Raw genomic sequence first — 19,224 nt, 5'->3', positions numbered from 1 at the left:
GGGTACACGAAGCCGGTGAACCTGGAAAGGCAGATGAGAATCAAAGAAATGAAAGAGTTTTTATTTCATTCTAGAGGCAATAGAGAAGCATTGAAGTCTCTTGAGCGAGTGACAAATTTAAGACCATTACTTTGGCAGCTCTGTGGAAAATGGAGTGGAGAGAAAAGAGCCTTGAGGCAAGACTATTGAGGCTATTGCAACAGTTCAGGGGAAAAGTGAAGAGGGCCTGAACCACGGTGGTTGTAGAGTGGGTAGAGAAAAGAAGGGTCTGAGGGAAGTCATGGTGGTGATATCAACATGACTTGACAAGTGATATCCTTCAAGGGAAGGATAGGAACCTTGTGGTACCGCAGAGACTTAACTGGAAGTATCTAAGAAATAGCTGGAAATGCTGACCTAAAGCATAAAAAGGGCACCAGGACTGGAGATACAGATTTGGTAGTCATTTATAAAGAGTTAATATTGAATGTTATGGTAATATCAAAGCTTACCTACGGAAAATGCATAGACAAAAAAAGAAGAGAGAACTGAAAAATGGAATCTCGGAGAAAGCCAACATTTAAAGGAGCATGAGGCGCAAGAGAACAAAGTGAACAAAACAAGGAGGGAATAGCTGGAGTCACACTAAGAGAATGCTTTGTCCATCAGAGGGAGAATGGTTAAGCGAATTATGGCATAAGAATGTAATACAGTTTTAAGGAAGTCGGTCTTTCACAAATCTAATTACAGAACAGAGGCCTTATAACTTGATGAGGTCTTAATGAGTCCAGCAAATAAATAAGAAAGGAAAAAATCCCACGTAAGGAAGAATGATAGACCACACCTCTGAGGACAGAGAGCCTCAAAGGGGAATCCAGCTCCTTAACAGGGGTCAAAGGGAAGCTGAGAGAATGGAAGAGCACAATGAAAGGGGCCACAGATCTGAAATCAAATCTGCTTGGACAGGCACACAGAGAGATAGGGAGGGGTAGTGGAAAAAGTAATAGTGACATTTTATCAATGGAAGAAAAAAGAAAAGAATGTCAATGAATCATTAAAAATACGCAGAAGGAAGTTGAGGGCAGAAACAAACAAGGCAATGTTAAACTTGAAATATCAAAAATGCTATATGTAGTGGAGACTCAGTTTCAGAAGCAATCTGTTATTTGTATACGAACATGAAGTTCAGAATTAAAAGGAAGATTTGAAAAAAAATGACTTCATAAAAATAAAGGAAGGAGACTTTCAAAAATGAGAGAGGTGATCGATAGTGACAAATGCGACAGAGAAAATTAGGTTTGAAGAAAAAGCCAACGGACTTGAAAATTAGCAAGTTCCAGTGACCTTTTGAGAGAGTAATTCCAATGTAGTTAAAGTTAAAGAGCAGAATACTGAAGGGTGAACTGGTGGTGAGGTCATGCAAACAGTGGATACAAACTTCCTTCCTAGAGAAGGTTGGTGGTAAAGGGTAGGAGACAGCATGCTAGCTACCTTGACAGGGTTTTTCATATGGCAGTCCTGAGGGTGAAAAAGTGACACTAAAGATTTTATTCATATGTAACATTGCATGGCCCTCCTCTCTTGGAGTCACACAGGATGGGCTGGGATATGCATCACTGGAGGGAACTTCTGAATCCCTGATGCCACAGAGCCATTGGAGTGTGTGCATATAACATAATGCCCACTAGAGCCTCTGTGCTTTTGTTTTTAGGTCATTGCCTGCCTCCTCCCCCACCCACCCACCTCTCCCTCTCACCTGGCTTTTCCTCATTTCTGCCTCCCAGAATTCCTGACTTCCTTCAAGACTCAGTTCAAATGCCACCTTTGGCCTGAAGCTTTTCTTGGTCCCCTCAACTGCTAGTCTCTATCTTGTATGTAAGTATTTATGTAGTCTCCCCCCGAGGGAATGTAAGCTCCTCACAGTTAGGGGCTGTTTTGGTCTTCTCTTTGTATCCCCATTGCTTGGCACAGTCTCTGGTACATAGTAAATATTTAAGAAATGCTGGCTGATTGACTGTTGATTGGAATCCTTTCTCTCTCTCCTTCAAAGACCAGCTCCCGTTACCCATCTTACCTGATTACATGGCCCAAAGTGGTGTCTCCTTCCTCTGAACACCTAAATTGCTTATTATATAAACCACTCATTTGGCACACAGCATACATTTCCTTGTATTGTCAGTTGTCTCAGTGCATGTTTTACTTACCCATATGGATTGTAAACTCCTTGATGCAAGGGATGATGGTCTCATAGCCACCACAGAACCTAAGCACAGTGTCTTTCACATATCTCATATATACACACTCAACATAACTGAAAAGCTGAACTAATTGAAAAACCAAGAAATTATGGAATCAGACTTGCTAGAAACAAAATTTTAAGCATCAGATAAGAAGAATCAGGGCCTTCTGATCACTCCTAATCACCATTTACTGCCCCATACGTCTTTGATTTTAAGAACTGGTCATCTCATTGGTGTAGGTATTTCCTCCACCAATGTCTATCAACAACCCTTCTACAACTTGGTATTCTGATTTTCAAAAGTCACTACGGACAACAAATCCACCATCCTGTAGCCAACTGGATTAGGCAGATCCAAGGCCAAAGCCGGATTTATCCTTGAAGCTTCTGGTTTGGGCAGACCCACCAGATCTTGCACAAGGGCCACTGCCAAAACCTTCAAGAACCTCATGTCATCTCCATGCTAAAGGAAGGCATCGGGAGACTTTAGTGGACATGGCCCAAATATTAAATAAGTTAAAAACAAAAACAAAAAATTTTTATTGAGGTATGAGATTTTTAAAAGTTTTTTAAAACATAAGATTTTTATTAATTTTCCAAAACTTCCTTTCCAGTTGATAAAAGCATCAAGGGAGACAAGTGACAGAGTGGAAAAAGAACCAGTCCTTGAGTCAGAGGACCTGGGTTCAAGTACTGCCTTTGACACTTGCAACCTTGGGCAAATCAGTTAATCTCTCTGGACCTCAGTTTCCTCATTTGTAAAATGAAGGTCACTGGACTAGATGGCTTCTGAGGTCACTTCCAGCTCTTGATCTAGGATCCTGTTATCAAAGGGAGTGACCAGACTTGTGCTGCTTCACCTCAAGTGGCAAAATAGGAAGCAATAAGTGGACAATGAAAGTTAATTCTGCTTTCTAAAGCCTAAGGTAAGTTCTCCTGTCCTTGGGAAGTCCCTGTTTCTCAAAAGTGTATACAGTCATGCTTTTGCAGACACTTAGGGAACTGCCAAAAACAAAGCCAGAGAGCCAGCCATGAATGACTCAAGGAAGGAGAGCATGTAGAGGATCTTTAAATCAGTTAAAAGTAAGTCTGATGTCTTGGGTAAGGTTAGGACACATCCAAGGCCCCCACAGTATATGAACCACGAGAGGTGCAAGACCTAGGCCAGGGGATGAAAAGGCACTGTGGCCTTTATGTCACCATAATCGTCATGATTCCATTACTAGTGGAATCAGTGTTAACAGGTTTGGGGGTTTTCCCTCTGCTTAAATGACTATAGAATCATGGGTGGAAGAACTATCTTTAATAAAAAGGTCTGGAGGTTTTAAAGAACTACAAGCTCAATATGAGTGAATGGTATGCCATGGCAGTCAAAAACTGCTTGGGGCTGTATCGAGAGACACTGAGTCTAGAACGAGGGACAGAATCATCTTGCTGCACTCTGGGGTGAATGAATTATATTCATTTCACATTAGCAAGAATGTTGTCAAACATATAAATATGTCAAGTGGAGGGCAGCCAGGATGCTGAGGGGACTGGAAACCATGCCATATGAAGACTGGTGGAATGAACTGGGGATGTTTAAGTTAGAAAACAGAAGAATAACAAAGAAAGCAAAGGAAAAAGACCTATACATACAAAAATATTTATAGCAGCTCTTTTTGTAGTGGAGGAAAAGAATTGGAAACTGAGGGGATGCTCATGTTTTGGGAACAGCTGAACAAGTTGTGGCATATGATTGTGATAGAATACTATTGTAATAAAATGATGACAGGGATGGTTTCAGAAAAACCTGGGAAGACTTGTATGAACTGATGCAAAGTGAAGTGAGCAGAATAAGAAGAACAATTTATATAATAATGACAATATCGTAAAGATAATCAACTGTGGAAAAATTTGGTAACTTTGATCAATACAATGATCCACCATAACTCCAAAGGACTGATAATATAAAATGCTATCTACCTCCAGATAGAAAACCGATGTACTCAAAGTGCAAACTGAAGCGTATTTTTCTTTTATTTTTCTTTATTCAGAACATAGCTAATGCAGAAATGTTTTGTGTGACTGTATATGTATAATGAATATATTTCTTGTTTTCTCAATGGGTAGGGAAGGGGTAGAGGGAAGGCAAGAATGTGGAACTGAAGATAAAAATATATTTAAGGGAAAATAAGTAAATGTGTATGAACTGATCCCAGTGGTGAATCTGTAACCCTGCTGTAACCATACTACTAGATCTCCTTTTTGTTGGAGGCAATCAAATTAACCCAAAGCATAGAACCTGATTCACAGCATACATGTTACATTACCTGAGTAGAATAAATACAGCTCTTTAAAACAGAAGAGAAGTATATTTGGAAGGGTCTTCAAGTATTAAAAAGGCCATCATGTGGAAGAAGAATCAAGACCAGGTCATGCCAGATTAATGTTATTTGCTCTTTTAACAGGGTTTATAAATCAGTGGATGAGGGTGATGCAATAGAAATAATTTACCTAGACTTCAGCAAAGCATTTGATAAAAAGTCCTTCATGCTCTTCCTGGGGTAGGAGTAGGGGTGATGGGGAGGGGCAGGATATGAACTGGATAATAGATTACAATTGTGTGGATTTGGAGGTAACTGAAAACGACTCCTTGTACAATGTTCCACACCCTGATTCTGTTCTTTGGCACAGGTTGTCCCGTATGCCTAGAATGCTTCATCTCTACCTCTTAGAATCCCCGGCTTCCTTCAAAATTTGGCTAAAATGTTGCCTCCTAAAGTCTTTCCTGATCTCCCCAGCTGGTAGAATCCCCGCAAATCACTTTGTGTTCACTTAGCAAATATTTTGTTTACTTATATGGATTCTTTATGTTTTCCCCAATAGAATGTAATCTCCTGAAAAGCAAGATGTCTCATTTTTGTTTTTACCTCTAGCATCTAGGACAATGACTGGCACACAGTAGGTGCTTAATATATATTTCTTGATTGATGGTTCCATGTCAACTTGGAAGGAGGTCTCCAGGGTAGCGCCCCTTGGGAACTGTGCTTGGTCTTTTAATGTATAACATTTTTACCAAAGACTTGGAGAAAGGCAAAGGCAGCATTCTTATCAAATATTTAAGTGAAACAAATCCAATATGATGATATTTAACAGGGCAGATGCAGTCTTACACGAGTTCAAGAAATCAAGTTCACTAGTATAAGAAGGGAGAGGTATAGTTATAAAGCAGTGTGTCTGAAAAAGATCTAGTGGCTTGAGTGGATCACGGACTCAACATGAGGCACTAGTATGGTGGGAAAGCTAAAAAACAGCTCGTGATGTAGGACTGTACCTAAAAGAGGCACAGCTTCTAAGAACAGAGAATGTTGTTCCTTTCTCTCTATTCTTCTCTGGACAGATGACCATGATGGGAAAATAAAGTTTAAAACTGTGTGAAATAACAAGCACGACATCTAGCAACTTGGTGAAAGATTACAAACACGGATATTTAATAATACCCAGGGTAGCACCTGATATTTGGTATAGTACAGGGATCTTAAAACCTCTGACAAATTTGAGGCTTCTTGAAGACCCTAGTAAATACAAGTTAAGACACTAGAAGTTCATGTAGAAAGGTGACATTGTTCCAACATACTCTTACTCACTTAATCTTAGGCAAACCATTTAACAAGAAGCACCATGGTACAGTGAAAAGAATGCTGAACTTGAAGTCAGGAAGACTCAGATACAATTCGGTCTCTGTCACTTAGGCAAGTGGCACTTAATCTGTGGGACCGTAGGCAAGTAACCCCTTTGGGCCTCAGTAAAATAAAAGGGTTGGGTTCCACAGGCTTTAAGGTCCTAACTCTAAACCTCTAATCCCTACTGTAATTGAGCCAATCTATACACAAGAAGTGTTTACCTAGTTCCCAGGCATTATTATAAACTATCATTAGTAGTTTTTTTAAACCCTCTGAAGTTCTCAAATTGCACACCTATAAGTAAGGGAGCTAGCATCAGAGGCAGCTGGTATTGTGATGCAGAGCTGACTTTGAAGCCAGGAAGATCTGTTTCCAGCACTGCCTCTGGTACCCTGGGCAAGTCTCAGCTCTCTAAGCACATCTCAGAAGGTGTCAACATGGATTCACAGAGGGTGTTTACTCACCTGGGAGTTCCCTAATCATGAACCAGTCTCTGTTGCTAAAGTAAAGGAACCTTGACTCCCCTACCACAGATTGCTATTTCTAGAGAAGGTTTTTGTAACAAACATCACATAGGCTCCTCAGTCTGTTTCCATGTGTCTGGATACTCAGAGGAGGAGACAATGTTTAGTCCACTTCTGACTTCCTGAAGTAAACTTTCAGAGATATTTTAAAAGGCATAAATAGCCTTTCCTGTACCTGGGCTAAATAAAGTGAGCTTAGGGGACACTTTCCACTCTGTTCCCTAAAAACAAAAAAGGAATCTTCCACTGAGGGAGATTAGAATAGGCCCAGAAGTGGCACATTAGGTAATCTGGGGGAATGAGCATTAAGTTCAAGTTAAAGGGATTTAGGGGCAGGGATTTGATGGGTCCGAAGATGAGGGATGAGAATGTATGGCTTAGGGGGAAAGGGATTAGCTAGTAGATAAAACCTGAAACAGATGGGACTAGAATAGGGGAATGACTAGAGGTGGGTAACTTTCTGGGAACAGAGAGGGTGACAGCTCTGAAGCTAAGGGGAGATGACCACTCTGGTCAGAAGGAATAGGGATGTGGGTGACAACTCTAATCAGAAAGGACACTAATGTACTGACAGCTCTTGGTCAGAGGGCACTAGGGATGGGATGAAAACTGGTCAGAAAGGATGAAAATAAGTATAACAGATTTGAGCAAAGGGACAGGGAATGGGGATGACATCCCTGACAGTAGAGGATGGAATGACAGTTCTGGACAGAGGGGACAAGAATGAGGTCCACCAGCTAATCAGTCAGTCCCTGTGCTCATGACAACTATCAGCTTGTGATTTTGCTCATTTAGCTGTCTGTTCTTGCCACATTATCACTAGGCCTGTGTCTACCTGTGACTACCACAGTCAGCCCATCCATGTGTCCACTACTGCCAGTCACCCCATAGCCAACACCATGTCTGTTGGCCCGTCAGCCCATCCCTGTCAGCGATCTGTTCATCACGGTCTATCTCCACGTCTCAATGCTCCGTATAATGATATATATGTCCCTATCAGCCTGTCTACCATAACCCAATGTCCTATATCTATCATGATAAAAAAGTTTATCAGCCCATCTCCATGTCCCAGTGCTCTATGTCTATCATAACGAGTGTGTCCCTATCAGCCTACCATCATAACCCATGTCCTATATCTATCATGATAACAAGGAGTGTGTTCTTATCGGCCTATCACCATGTCCTGGTGTCCTATATCTATCATAATAACAAGAATGTCCCTATCAGCCATTCCCTGGGTCCTTCAGAATCTGTCAGTCTTGTCACCTGTCCACCTGTGTCTATCAATCCATTATTCAGTCACTGAGTCAATCAGCCCATAATTCTGTCACTCTGTCGGTCAATTTACAACCTATATCTATTCCCATGTCCACCTATCGGCCCAGTGACCCCGTGTCCATCAGTCTATCACAGGGTCCTTTGCTGGAAGTCAGCCCCTTGCTGTTTCAGTGTCCAGTACTCTCTCCTGTGTATCAGACCCTCTGTCAGTCTGTCCTTTTTGTCCACTGCTCTGACATGGGGTCTGCACGCCCATCACTTAGGCGACTCCTCACAGCTGGTCAGTCACTACCCACCACTCTCCCAATCCAACAAGTTAATATAAAAGGGAATCACTGTGTGAGCCTTGAAGTGCTGCATAAAAGTTGATGGTGGTGGTGGTAGTGTCTGTTAACCTAGCACCCTCCCTAAGTCACTAGATCATCAGTCCCTTTGTCCCTCAGCCTATGGCTGTGTTCATCTATCCCTCCATCTTTAACTCTGGCCCCTGGGCTCCTCACTAGCTCCACTGGTCACTCTGACACTAGCAGGAGTCAGTCCCTCAAGTGTCATTCTCCTTGTCTCAATCCCTGGGTCGGTCCACGGTCAGTCACCCTCCATGGAGGTGGCGCAGTGGACAGAGCTGGCCTTGGGGCCTGCAGGGGCTCCCCCCAAACGCTGCCTCAGTCTCCTCCATAAAGTGGGGTCACCCCCCAAGGCTGCTGGTGCTCAGCCCCCCCCCAACGTGGTCACTGTCACTGCGCCCAGCACAGAGGGTCAGGGCTAGGAGACCCGCACCCCCCCGGCCCTGGGCTCCTGGGCTGGGGTCCCAGACGGCTGCTTCTCCGCCTCTCCCCCCCCCCCGCCCCCGGCGTCCCCCCCCAGGCAATGCCCGGCCCGAGGCGGGGAGGGGGGCGCGGGCCTCGAGGGGGCCAGGACTCAGTCAGCCGGCCTGGGCCACCCCTCGGGCAGCCGAGAAAGCGGAGGCCCGCAGGGGAAGGGACTCGCCCACGGTCACGCCGGCGGTCCCCCCGCCCCCAGCTGGTCAGCCGGGCCCTCCACTCACCCGCGGCGTGACAGGAGATCCATGGGCGCGGCGGCGGCGGCGGCTGCGCCTCCTCCTCCGCCTCCTCCTCGCCACGAACACAATGACAGCCCCGCCACCCCCACCCCCCCACCCCCGCCCCCAGCCCTGCGGCGCCTCTGCGCACGCGCTGCGCCGGGGAGGACCCGGCCCGGCGGGCGGGGCACGAGGCGGGGCGGCGGCTGTCCCACGGCGGGCCGGCAGTCGGGGCGCCCGGACCGGGAGCTCCCCGCGCAGGCGCAGCGAGCTCCCGGGCAGACCGCGGCAGGACGCGCCCGGACCGAAGGGGATCCCACGGCGCATGCGTCGGATGGAGGCGGGGGAGGGAGAAGAGGAGGAAGAAGCAAGAGGAGAGCTCGGCGGTGCTCGGAGCACACGCGAAGGCTCTCGGCCTCTTGGAGCTTCGTCCTGCCCACCCTCGAGGAGGTGCACGGGAGCAGAGCCCGGGAGGCGGGCTGGGAGCCGCACCGAGGAGACGCCGGTGGGATCACGTCCGTGGGCCAGCGTTCTCATCTGCAAAATGGATAGACTACCCTCGAGTTATTTCAGAGCCTCCCAGGCTCTCATGCAATTCAATCAACAGACATTTATTAAGCACCCACCACGTACCAAACACTGGGCCAGGCAGACCAATAAAAATGGAAAGAAAGCTACAAAATGTCCCTGCCCTCAAGGAGCTCACAGTCTAACGGGAGAAACAATACGCAAACAACCGTACAAACAAGCCAAGTGCAGGATCAACTGGAGACCATCAACAGAGGGAAGGCGCTAGACTGGGGGGGCCGGGGGCGCTTCTTGAAGAAGGCGGGGGTTTGGCAGGGGCTTCAGGGAAGACGGGAGGCTGAGTTCCAGGCCCGGCCAGGGTCCAGGGATGGAGTTCCATCCCCCACACAGCGGTCACTGCCCGGCTCAGGGCCGAGTGTGGGACAACATGGACAAACGCAAGAGGGGGATGTAATGGAATGATGGATGGAACAACAAATGGCACCCATAAAAACGAGAAAGGAAACCATCCTCCAGGGACCCATTTGCCTCTAGAATAGAACACCGACCCTCGACAGTCTGGCTCTGGGATTCCCCTTCTGAAGACACTCTAGCCCTCCCCTCCAAACCTTGGCATGGGATGCAGGGCCTGGGCGGTCGATGCCCTCCCTCCTCACCTCAGCTTCTCAAACTCCTTCCCGATGCCCCCGGCAGCTAGGGCTCTCCCCCTTCTCAATTACTGTCTACTCAATCATTCGTGTCAATGTTGCCTCCGTTAACCCATCTGTAAAATGAGGGTGTCCCTCCTGGCTCTACATTTATGATCCTTCGTCCCTTCTTCCTCTTCCCCACCCCAGTAGAATGTAAGCCCCTTAAAGGGTCTAGTACTTCTTATTTTGCCTCTGTAGCCTCTGTGCCAGTGCCTTACATATACTGGTTAATTATTAAATGCTTGCTAAATTAATCTACTTGCATAGAACTGCCAGGGGCTGACGCGTGACAATAGATGTCAAAGTGCAAATGTAAGCTGCCATGGTGATGATGATGAAGATGGTGGTGGTGGTGGTGGTGATGGCAGCAATGGTGATGGCAGCAATGATGATGGCACTGGGCTTCATCTAAACATACACTATCCCCATGATGAGAAAGCTGAGATGGCCATTTATTGCCAGGTCACACAATTAAATGAATCATTACCGCTGAAAATAGACCGGCGCCTCCCATTCCCTAATTCAGAAGGACTGCGCCAAGCTTTCAGCACAAGACTTAGCTTTCTAAACCAAAGTGCTGCCTGACACACTGATAGACTTCTCCTCTCCTTGTCACCAAGTGCATTTACAGAAAAAAATCTCCAGTTCTTCCCCTCTAGACCCAGGAGCATGAATTGACAACAAGAGAAGACTGACCCTCCATCTAAACCATGTGAAAAGGCAGCTTATTTTGCAGACAAATAATGAAGACTTAGTGTTTTATTATCACTAAAATACTGTGCTAGGAAAAACAAAACAAAGATTTATAAAAAAGGACACTTTATTATACCTTTTATCTGGTAGGATGTCAGTGCTCTTTAAAATCCTACTATTCAAGTACAAATGTTTATGTTTACAAAGTATTTACAATTTCAACCTTGTTCCTGTATGTTTTAAAACACAACAGCTATCGGTTACAGTGTTGTTTGTTTTTAAGCCAGCATTTTTATTTATTAAAAGAAAAACCGTTCCCCCTTGAGGCACAACATCTGAACAGCACTTGGACGCAGGCAATGTGCTTCCCCACTGAACGTTTTACAACACTGTCTGACCTGAATGAAAACAAGTATCTCTTAGAGAATAACTGGGTAACTGGTTTCAATGGTGGCTGAAGTAAAATCTCACAACGATTTTGCTGCTGTGTTCCTGAATACACCCTTGAATCATTATAGCGCAGTAAGAGAAGCCTGATTTGCGTGGTAATACAGAATTTTGCTAACAGTAACAGTCTGAAACTTCCTAGACAACTTTGCTGAACCAAACTTCAATTATCTTCTTAAAAACAGAAAGCTTGACCTTTCAAACATGAAGCTAAGGAAACTGAATGAGTCAGAACACTGGGGATGGAGTGTTAGTACTCAAACGACTATGTGGAACACTACTTAGGGCAGGAGTAACCTTTTGATACTATAGTCTTAAATATGTATGCTCTTGGCATAAGTCCAATGAGCTCAATTCAATTCAATTTATGTGTTATTAGGATTACTGAAGTTTAACTAAAATCTCCTTGCCAAGAATATGAAGAGTAGATTCCTTTTCACCAGCAATGACAGGGACAAGAATTACATACAGCAATTATAGAAACAACAGGATTTAAACTTTTAAAAGTTTTTCTGCAATTGGCTCTAAGTTGTCTACCCAGACTGCTATGGCATTACAGGGGGGTTTTATTTAAACAATTAATTACCTTTTGAGAATTCTTGAGCATTTCTAAAATAAATGCGTTCAAATTCTATCATCATTTTAAAAGGTTCACTCTGAAGATCTAAAGAAAAACTATCAGGGTGGGCAAATGGAAATAAGTTTGGAGAATTCCTATACATTTTAATTCAGTAAGTTTAGAATACTTGTAATATCTGAAACTGTCATACTGAAAAGCAGCATGCACATGTGACGTTTTCACTTTAATATTTCTGTGTGAACAATTCACTTGAAAATCAAAACTTTAACAAATTATAAAATCTCCTAGAAGTAGCAAGTTGTTTTAGTACTCCATATTTTTTCAAACAATTTCAATTTTATGATCCTTAAACATATGATCTTCACTGTCTTTCTACCTATTTATTTATAGCTAGAAAAGTGTTTGATTATGTCCAAATAAATCTGCAGGATGCTAGTTTTTTAAAATTGTGAAGTGGATGAATTTCTTTGACAAATTACTTAAAATAAAAAATTTTAAAGGAAAAATGCTGCATTTACAGAGGAAAAATAGATTTTTCAATAAAAATTTTAAGTTTTGAATGCTATAAGAAATAACTGGCATTTGTTAAAGGAAAAAAAAAACCAGTATACCCTTACCCTTCCCTGGACATGAATGAGCAAAATATATCCATGGAGAAAAGGTACTATTTAGGCTTTTTCCTTTTGCATACTAAAAATATGGCAAAAGATACGTATGTAAGATGCCATCATCAACCAGCATAGCCACTTAACATTCCATCCACTGCCTTCCCTTATTTAAAACAAACAACATCGACAAAAAACCCTGCAACAGGAATCTTCCCTTTTTCTCCTTCGATATCATACAGCTCCACAAATTGCAGATGGTTAAGGTTCTCACCTTTACTAGGCTGAACCAAAATTTGCTCAAGTAGAGACCCTGGAAAGTGAAAATGCAGTGACTGCCCAGAACATCCTGCTTGATAAGACTAGCGTATTTTTTTCAATGTATTAAAAATTTGTACACATTTACAATACATAGATCACTTGGTCTATTTCTGGACCCTCAGATGCTCCGTCTACATACATATAAATATAACATTTCTCAGCTCCCCCGAAGCTTGGACCTCTGAATATTCTTGCCATCCCTACTCTCATTTCTCCATCTTGCTCTCACTCTACATACACTGAGACTAAGGTCACTATAGATTATACAGCAATAAAACAGGTAGTGTCTATGACGCTTCTATGGCACTTTAGTTCTAACTAGTCCAAGACATCAGAGTCCCAACATTTTCCTGAAACAATCTGAAGCAGCCCAATGCATGTTAAATAAGCCAATAGACAAAATACAGGGAATGCACCTAGAATGTGCTTAGATGAATAGCATTACCAAATATTTCCTTTAAAAGTATGAAAACAAATCACTTTTAGAAAGCACAGAACACAATGGCTACTCTTTGGAATGAAAACTCAATTACAGGTGACTGACTCTAGCTGTTCCCTCCACTAAAAGGACCATGGTTTGTCTTTTCTGGATAAGGTGAAAGATTTAATTTAAAGTCTTATCTAGAATTTTTTTTAAAGTTTTAAAAAGACTTTCCATTTTATGACTCACTGCACAAACCAATTAGCACAAATGTAATGTGCAAAATATTGTATTACTACAAAGAAATTCTACTAAGTGGCTATCAAAACCCAGTACTAGTGCTCTGGAGAAAACACTGCCATGAATGAAGAAGGAGAGTACTGATCACCATGGTCACTGTTTCCATTAGTTATACAGTACAGAGAGGCTTTCAGGAAGGATCACTTTTCTGTAAGAGAAGGATACACTTTAATAAAATAGTTACACTACTTGGTTTTGACAAGAATTTTCCAAAGGTCGTGTGTTTTGGTGTGAAAAGGTTTCCAAGGTTCAGAAATAAATAAAATGTCCTCTATGAAAACAGTGGTTTTCTGCCTTAAGACCAGGAAATAGAAAGGGTGTGCCTATTTTGCAGCTGGAGCTTGACCAAAGAAAACAAATATCCCCGCTTTTCCCATGCTTGGCTCAACTAGGCTTGTTAGCTGTCTTTAACCTGACAGTCGACATTCTCATTTGTAACTTAGCCTGCTGACTCTGGCCATCAGAGCTGGCTGGCCCCTGGGCGGGGTTGGGTACACCTGGGGCCTGAAGCTGCGTGGAGGCTGTTGTCACCACCTGCTGTTGGAGGAGTTTCTGCTGAACCACCTGAGCTGTTGCAGTCACTGCAGGGATCATTTGGACCTGCTGACCTGCAGTTGTTGCTTGAGAGAGTGTCACGGTCTGTGGTGACGCCTAGCCCAGAGAAAAGAAAAGACAAGCTAACTGAAAAATCTCACATATGTTATGAAAATGCTACAACAGAAACAAAAAAAGGGTGTGGCTAGGGCCTCTGGGAGAGAGAACTAAATAGGGAGCTTCTTTGAAAACTCTTCGTTCCTAGATGTAGATGTGGAAGGGAGCCTCAGGCATCCCTTCAGCAGTCCAACCCTTTCATGGTACATATGAGGAAACTGAGTCCCGGAGTGAGGAATGCCTTGTCTAAGGTTACACAGGGAGGAAGTGGCAGGGCTGGGACTATCTCACCAAGGTCCAGTGACTTCCAACCCTGTGTCCTTTAGACTGTGCCACACTGGCTCACTCCATGTATGAATTTATGAAACCATAAAACTGACAAATTAAAGCTGTACATGTTTTCTATTTCCTCCACCCCCTTCTCCAATAAGGTATCAGTTCCTTAGGGGCAGGGACTCTTCCAATTTTGTCTTTTTATCTCTAGAACCTAGTACAGGGTCTTGCACATAGTAGATGATTAATAAATTCTTGTTAATGAATTCATTTAAAGTGAGGCCTTCAGCTTCCAGCGATATGTAAATGAGGAAAAAACAAAATCCCTGCTTTTATATAATCCCCAGGTAGTCTGAATGGCCATAATTGCCATTCTATAACACTACAGTAAAATGAAAGAATACATATTGTCAAGATTTTATGTCCTTGAGAAAAAGATGAAGAAAGACCTCATCCAGGAAATGAACACATGGTCTACTTCTGCCAAGTTTAAGATGCTTTTGCTTGCCTGCGTCTGTGCTAGGACTTAATCATAACAGCAGTATAACAATTTTTGTCAGAGATTGTTTTTTAAATAGATACTGTGGCACAGCTGTCAGTCACGGAGTTGAGGTTCACCCCAAAGGCAATGGAAGGCCCCAGCAGGGGCGAGCACTCGCCTGCAACAGAGCACATGTAAGCAGTGATGGAGAAATGGTGGAAAGGATGTCATCAAAGAAATGTATGTTTAAGAAAGAAAACTGGGCCAGTCCTGTGATGGGGGAGAAGGATAACCAAGGGGCAGCCTGTATGCTCCACTGGCATCCTGGCCACATCAAGAGGGAGGAAGGAAGGCCATCTGCTCACTGAGCGAACAGAATGAGCAGGCACAAATAGGTGGCAATCTGCATCCCTAGAGAGAATACCCACACTGGTGAGGTCAACAAGCTATTTGAGTACGGAAAACATGGGCCCTTTCTTAGTTAAAACTCCATTTTCATGAGGAGCCAAAAAAGATGACCATGTAGGAAAACACGGATTATTCTGGACTTCATAAAAAGGAATGAAAGTAAGTCTAAAGCTACATACACACCAAAAAATGCCTTGTGTTCTCAGTATCATCAAGCTGTTTTCAGATCTTACCTGCTGAGAAGCAGAGGCCACCTGCTGAATACTAGCCACGGCTGTTTGCTGTTGGACTACTTGAGGAAGCTTTGCAACCTTCAATATAAAAAAGTCTGATTACAAGAAATTCATGTACATTGTATCCACTAACCAGAATCCTTTCCTTCATTCTCAATTATTTTTGCACAAACTGGACCAAAAAGGTCCAATTTATAAGATTTCCTTGCAATCTGAATCCTTACCTAGTGTTCATTATTTCACTATAACTTAAAGTTGAAAAGAACTATATTCTAAACTTCCTAGTTTTGCAGATTGTACATACATCCAAAATTACTACTCTCTAGAGTCGCATAAAGTTAATGGGAAAACAGAGATACAGATTAACTACTGCACCAAGCCTGCTAATAAATACTCACTTGTATCTGGGTCTGCACTTGCTGGGCGCCTGCTAATTTCTGAGCCTGGGAAATTGGTGTAGTAAGAAACTGGGTTTTAATTGCGGGCTGGGTGGCGTAGGCTACCTTCTGCTGCTGGCCTTGGGCGGTTATCTGCTGAGCAGTTATCTGGAAAGACAGACATGATTGTGAATAATGCTAATTAAGTTCTACCTACCAGCTACAAAGAGACACGCCAATTTAAATTAAAAATTAGCTTTAAAGGGAACGTCATTTTTAGATTACTTCTTATTTTGAGGATCTGTGATTTCATAAGCAATTCTTTCCACTGTCTCAGATCACAACCCTTCTAGTCCATGTGGACAAAACAAAAGTCATCAGCATACATCTTGTCTAGAGATGAGCCCTGCCCCACCCCCAGAAAAGACCACAGGCAGCCTGCTGCCTGCCCGATCTATACGTAAAGGCTTTTCGGACCTGCCAAAGGTTTTGGAAAAAATAAAAGAACTGCTGTTTTTTTCCTTTTTTTGTGGGGGTGGGGGGTGGGGGGAGTAGCCATCCATGAGAATGACACTCAAAACAAGCTCCTTTTGTTGAAGCCCTAGGTATGAATGCTATGATTAATGAAAAGGAGAGAAGAACCAATGCTCTCTAGATCAGGGCTTCTTAAACTTTTTCCACTTGTGACCCCTTTGGGTGTTTCAGCAGCATTCTTTGGCATGTCGTGGCACAATGGCATGTGCAGTGCAAAGTGCATGTGCTTTGTGCTCAGAACCAAGGCTGCAGGGAAGTTGCGTGATGCAACAAGCGTTGCCAGAAAGACCTTGGATTTACGTTTGATTTTTAATTAATTTTTGGTCTTTGCATGTTCAGAAACCTTTTTCTGTTGCCAAATTTTTCACAACCTCGCCCATAGTTTAAGAATCGCTGCTCTAGATGAGAACCAAAGGGGACTAAACCTAATATGTCAAAATACCTTTTGTGGCGCAGAAGTTTGACCTTGAGCCACCTGGGGCTGGATGGCTTTCTGCTGTTGAACAGCTTGCTGCTTGAGCTTCAGAAGCTGCTGGACATGAACAGGTTGTGCAACCACGGTTTGTCCTACAAATCACCAAACACTCTGTTAAGATAAAGAATCTTAGACCAACCTAATGAATACATCTCTATTTCCTAGATGCTACCCAACAAGAAGCCTGTAGAACCCGAGCATTAAGGCCTACAACTGAGTTGAGGGATATTCTTTTTGATAGAGATTTATAGAGCTACCGCAAGAAAATTAAGCTCAAAATATGTCCATATATTTTTAGTTATATTTTTAAAATAACTTTTGAAACCTGAAAGTTCCAGTCTCCTTGCGTCCAATTATCTGATTGCTGGCCCAACGCGTTTTTTTAGGTCCTGATTCAGCCCTGTTATTTCATCAGAGAAGGGAACTCCACATGTAGAAATACTTTCTACCAAGTCAGATCACTAACTCATCTATAACTTAAGTCTTAGGGAGCTGCCTGAGGCATAAAGAGGTTAAGTGATTTACCCAGAATCACACAGCTAGTATGTGTCAAAAGGGAGGACCTGAACCCAGGTCCTCCCTTTTGACAAAGACCCCAAGACCTGTCCTCTATCCATTATGCTACGTTGCCTCTCAAATGAGATAATTATAAATAATTATACTTACTAAAGTTTCAAAAGTTCACATTGCTAGAATACAACCAATAAAAATATTTTTTTCAATATCCTATAAACTTGGTAACTACTCCCAACAACAAAACAACTGAGTGAAAACTAGAGAAGTGACTACTTCCCAAAAATCACTGTTGGGAGAATTTCCAGAGAAATACCTGCTGTTTTCTGTGGCTGTCCAATAGCAACACTAATCCCAGCAACATTCATAGGAAGTGTTGTGACCCCAGCTGATGATACAACAGCTGCCGGCACAGATACAACTGGTGGTTTTGCCAAAGCCACTTGAGCAGTCTGAGTTGTCTGAGCTTGGATCTGCCCTTGAGCTTGTAACTGGGAAGTAGGAACACGAGTCTAAACAATAAGAAATAATAGATTATTTAGGAAAAACACAGAATTCTCTAACTTTCGTGTATATTTTATGGCTAATGTTAACCAGCCAAAAATACAAATGACAGAAAATAATACAGGAAAAGTCTAAGTTCCTTATCATATCCCACCAAATAGCTTGGCTTCCTGAATACATATGAAAACGATTATAGCAAAATTAGCTCATTTCAACATTAATCTGGATCAAAATTTAACTACACAGAGACTTAAACTTAACTGCCACAGAGACTTAAAATTTTTAAGTAATCCTGAATGCCAGGCTAAGGATCTTGGACCTTAATCAACAGACAGTAGTGAGACTTTGAAGGCTTGAGAAATAATATGTTAAAAGCTGTGTTTTGGAAAATGAAATGGGCATAAAAACATTAAGATGGAAACAATTCACGAGATGGACTGGAACAGAGTATCTGCATACAGGGAGGCAATAAAGTAAGTCATCACAACAATCTCCATGTGAGTCAAAGCAAGCTTTTACAGTAGTGACCGTAGGTACAAAAGGGAAGAGATTGATCAGAAAAGTTAGAAAAGAAAGACTGACGGAATCCGGTGGTGGATTTATTTCTCTCTCCTTTACATCTATTTCTGATCTCCAAGATGTCGTAGAAGCAGAAACGGCAAGGTCTGCTAACCTGCTAACTGACTAGATTTGGCCGGGGGGGGGGGGAGGCAGGTAGAGTTAGGGGTTGAGGATAACACCAGTAGCACACTGGAAAAATGATGGGGCCCTTTTTAACAGCAGGGAAGTTTGGAAGAGGAGTATTTGGAAGGGAAAAAGAATGTGTTTAATTTTAAGTATGTTGAGTTTGAGATGTCTCTGGGACATTCAGTTTGAAATGACTGAAATTTAAGGGAGAGAATAAGGCTATAGCTGGAGACACAGATCAGTGAGTCACCTAGGTACTGAGATGGTAAATGAAGTCCTAAGAGTTGATAAGGTCACTGAAACGGTGTCTAGAGAGAGAAGATGGCCACCCCCACATGTAAGCACCTGATATGAATAATAAGTCAGCAAAAGAGAGTAAGGAGTAGTCAGACAGTAAGGAAAACCAAGAGAAAGTCATGTCACAAAAACCCAGAGTGGATGAGATGGTGGTCAATCGTGTTAAATACAGCAGAAATGTCAAGAAGACATTCAAATGTGGTGATTAAGAGATCATTGGTAACTCTGGAGGGAGCTGTTTTGGTAGAATGTTGTGATTTCCAGATTGCAAAGGATGGGTAAGAGAAGAGGAAGTGGAAGCACCGAAGACAGCTTTTTCTAGGAGTCCAGCTAAGAAAGAGAGGAAAGATAGGTCAATAGAGGTGGTAGAAAACAATCAATTTCAGGGAGGGAATCTTAAGACCCCAAGACTAGGTCACTAGAATGTGTTTGACTTTTGATGATGACCAAACTAAAAATGAGAATATCTTTCTAGCCTTGAAG

At 42.9% G+C, this 19,224-nt stretch overlaps 2 protein-coding genes across 2 annotated transcripts in view; both read right to left on the bottom strand.

Annotated features, from left to right (window-relative positions):
• LOC118845611 (E1A-binding protein p400-like) overlaps positions 1-8,895 on the bottom strand; it is a 129,005-nt gene extending 120,110 nt beyond the window's left edge. Inside the window, exon 1 of the mRNA XM_036753601.1 lies at positions 8,731-8,895. The gene's annotated coding sequence lies outside the window, so the exon portion shown is untranslated. The remainder of the gene's footprint in view (positions 1-8,730) is intronic.
• A 1,848-nt stretch (positions 8,896-10,743) lies between these two features.
• The window catches only part of EP400 (E1A binding protein p400), a 117,330-nt gene continuing 108,849 nt past the window's right edge, over positions 10,744-19,224 (bottom strand). The window contains exons 49-53 of the mRNA XM_036753586.1: positions 17,570-17,765; positions 16,708-16,832; positions 15,753-15,899; positions 15,355-15,432; positions 10,744-13,959 (exon numbers count right to left, since the gene is read on the bottom strand). Of these exons, the coding sequence (XP_036609481.1) occupies positions 13,693-13,959; positions 15,355-15,432; positions 15,753-15,899; positions 16,708-16,832; positions 17,570-17,765 (813 nt within the window). The 3' untranslated portion in view covers positions 10,744-13,692. The remainder of the gene's footprint in view (positions 13,960-15,354; positions 15,433-15,752; positions 15,900-16,707; positions 16,833-17,569; positions 17,766-19,224) is intronic.

This window comes from Trichosurus vulpecula, chromosome 1, assembly GCF_011100635.1.
Source record: "Trichosurus vulpecula isolate mTriVul1 chromosome 1, mTriVul1.pri, whole genome shotgun sequence".
NCBI classification, from domain to species: Eukaryota; Metazoa; Chordata; class Mammalia; order Diprotodontia; family Phalangeridae; genus Trichosurus; species Trichosurus vulpecula.
The sequence above is the reverse complement of the archived record's forward strand: the minus strand, read 5'-3'. Positions and strand labels throughout refer to the sequence as shown.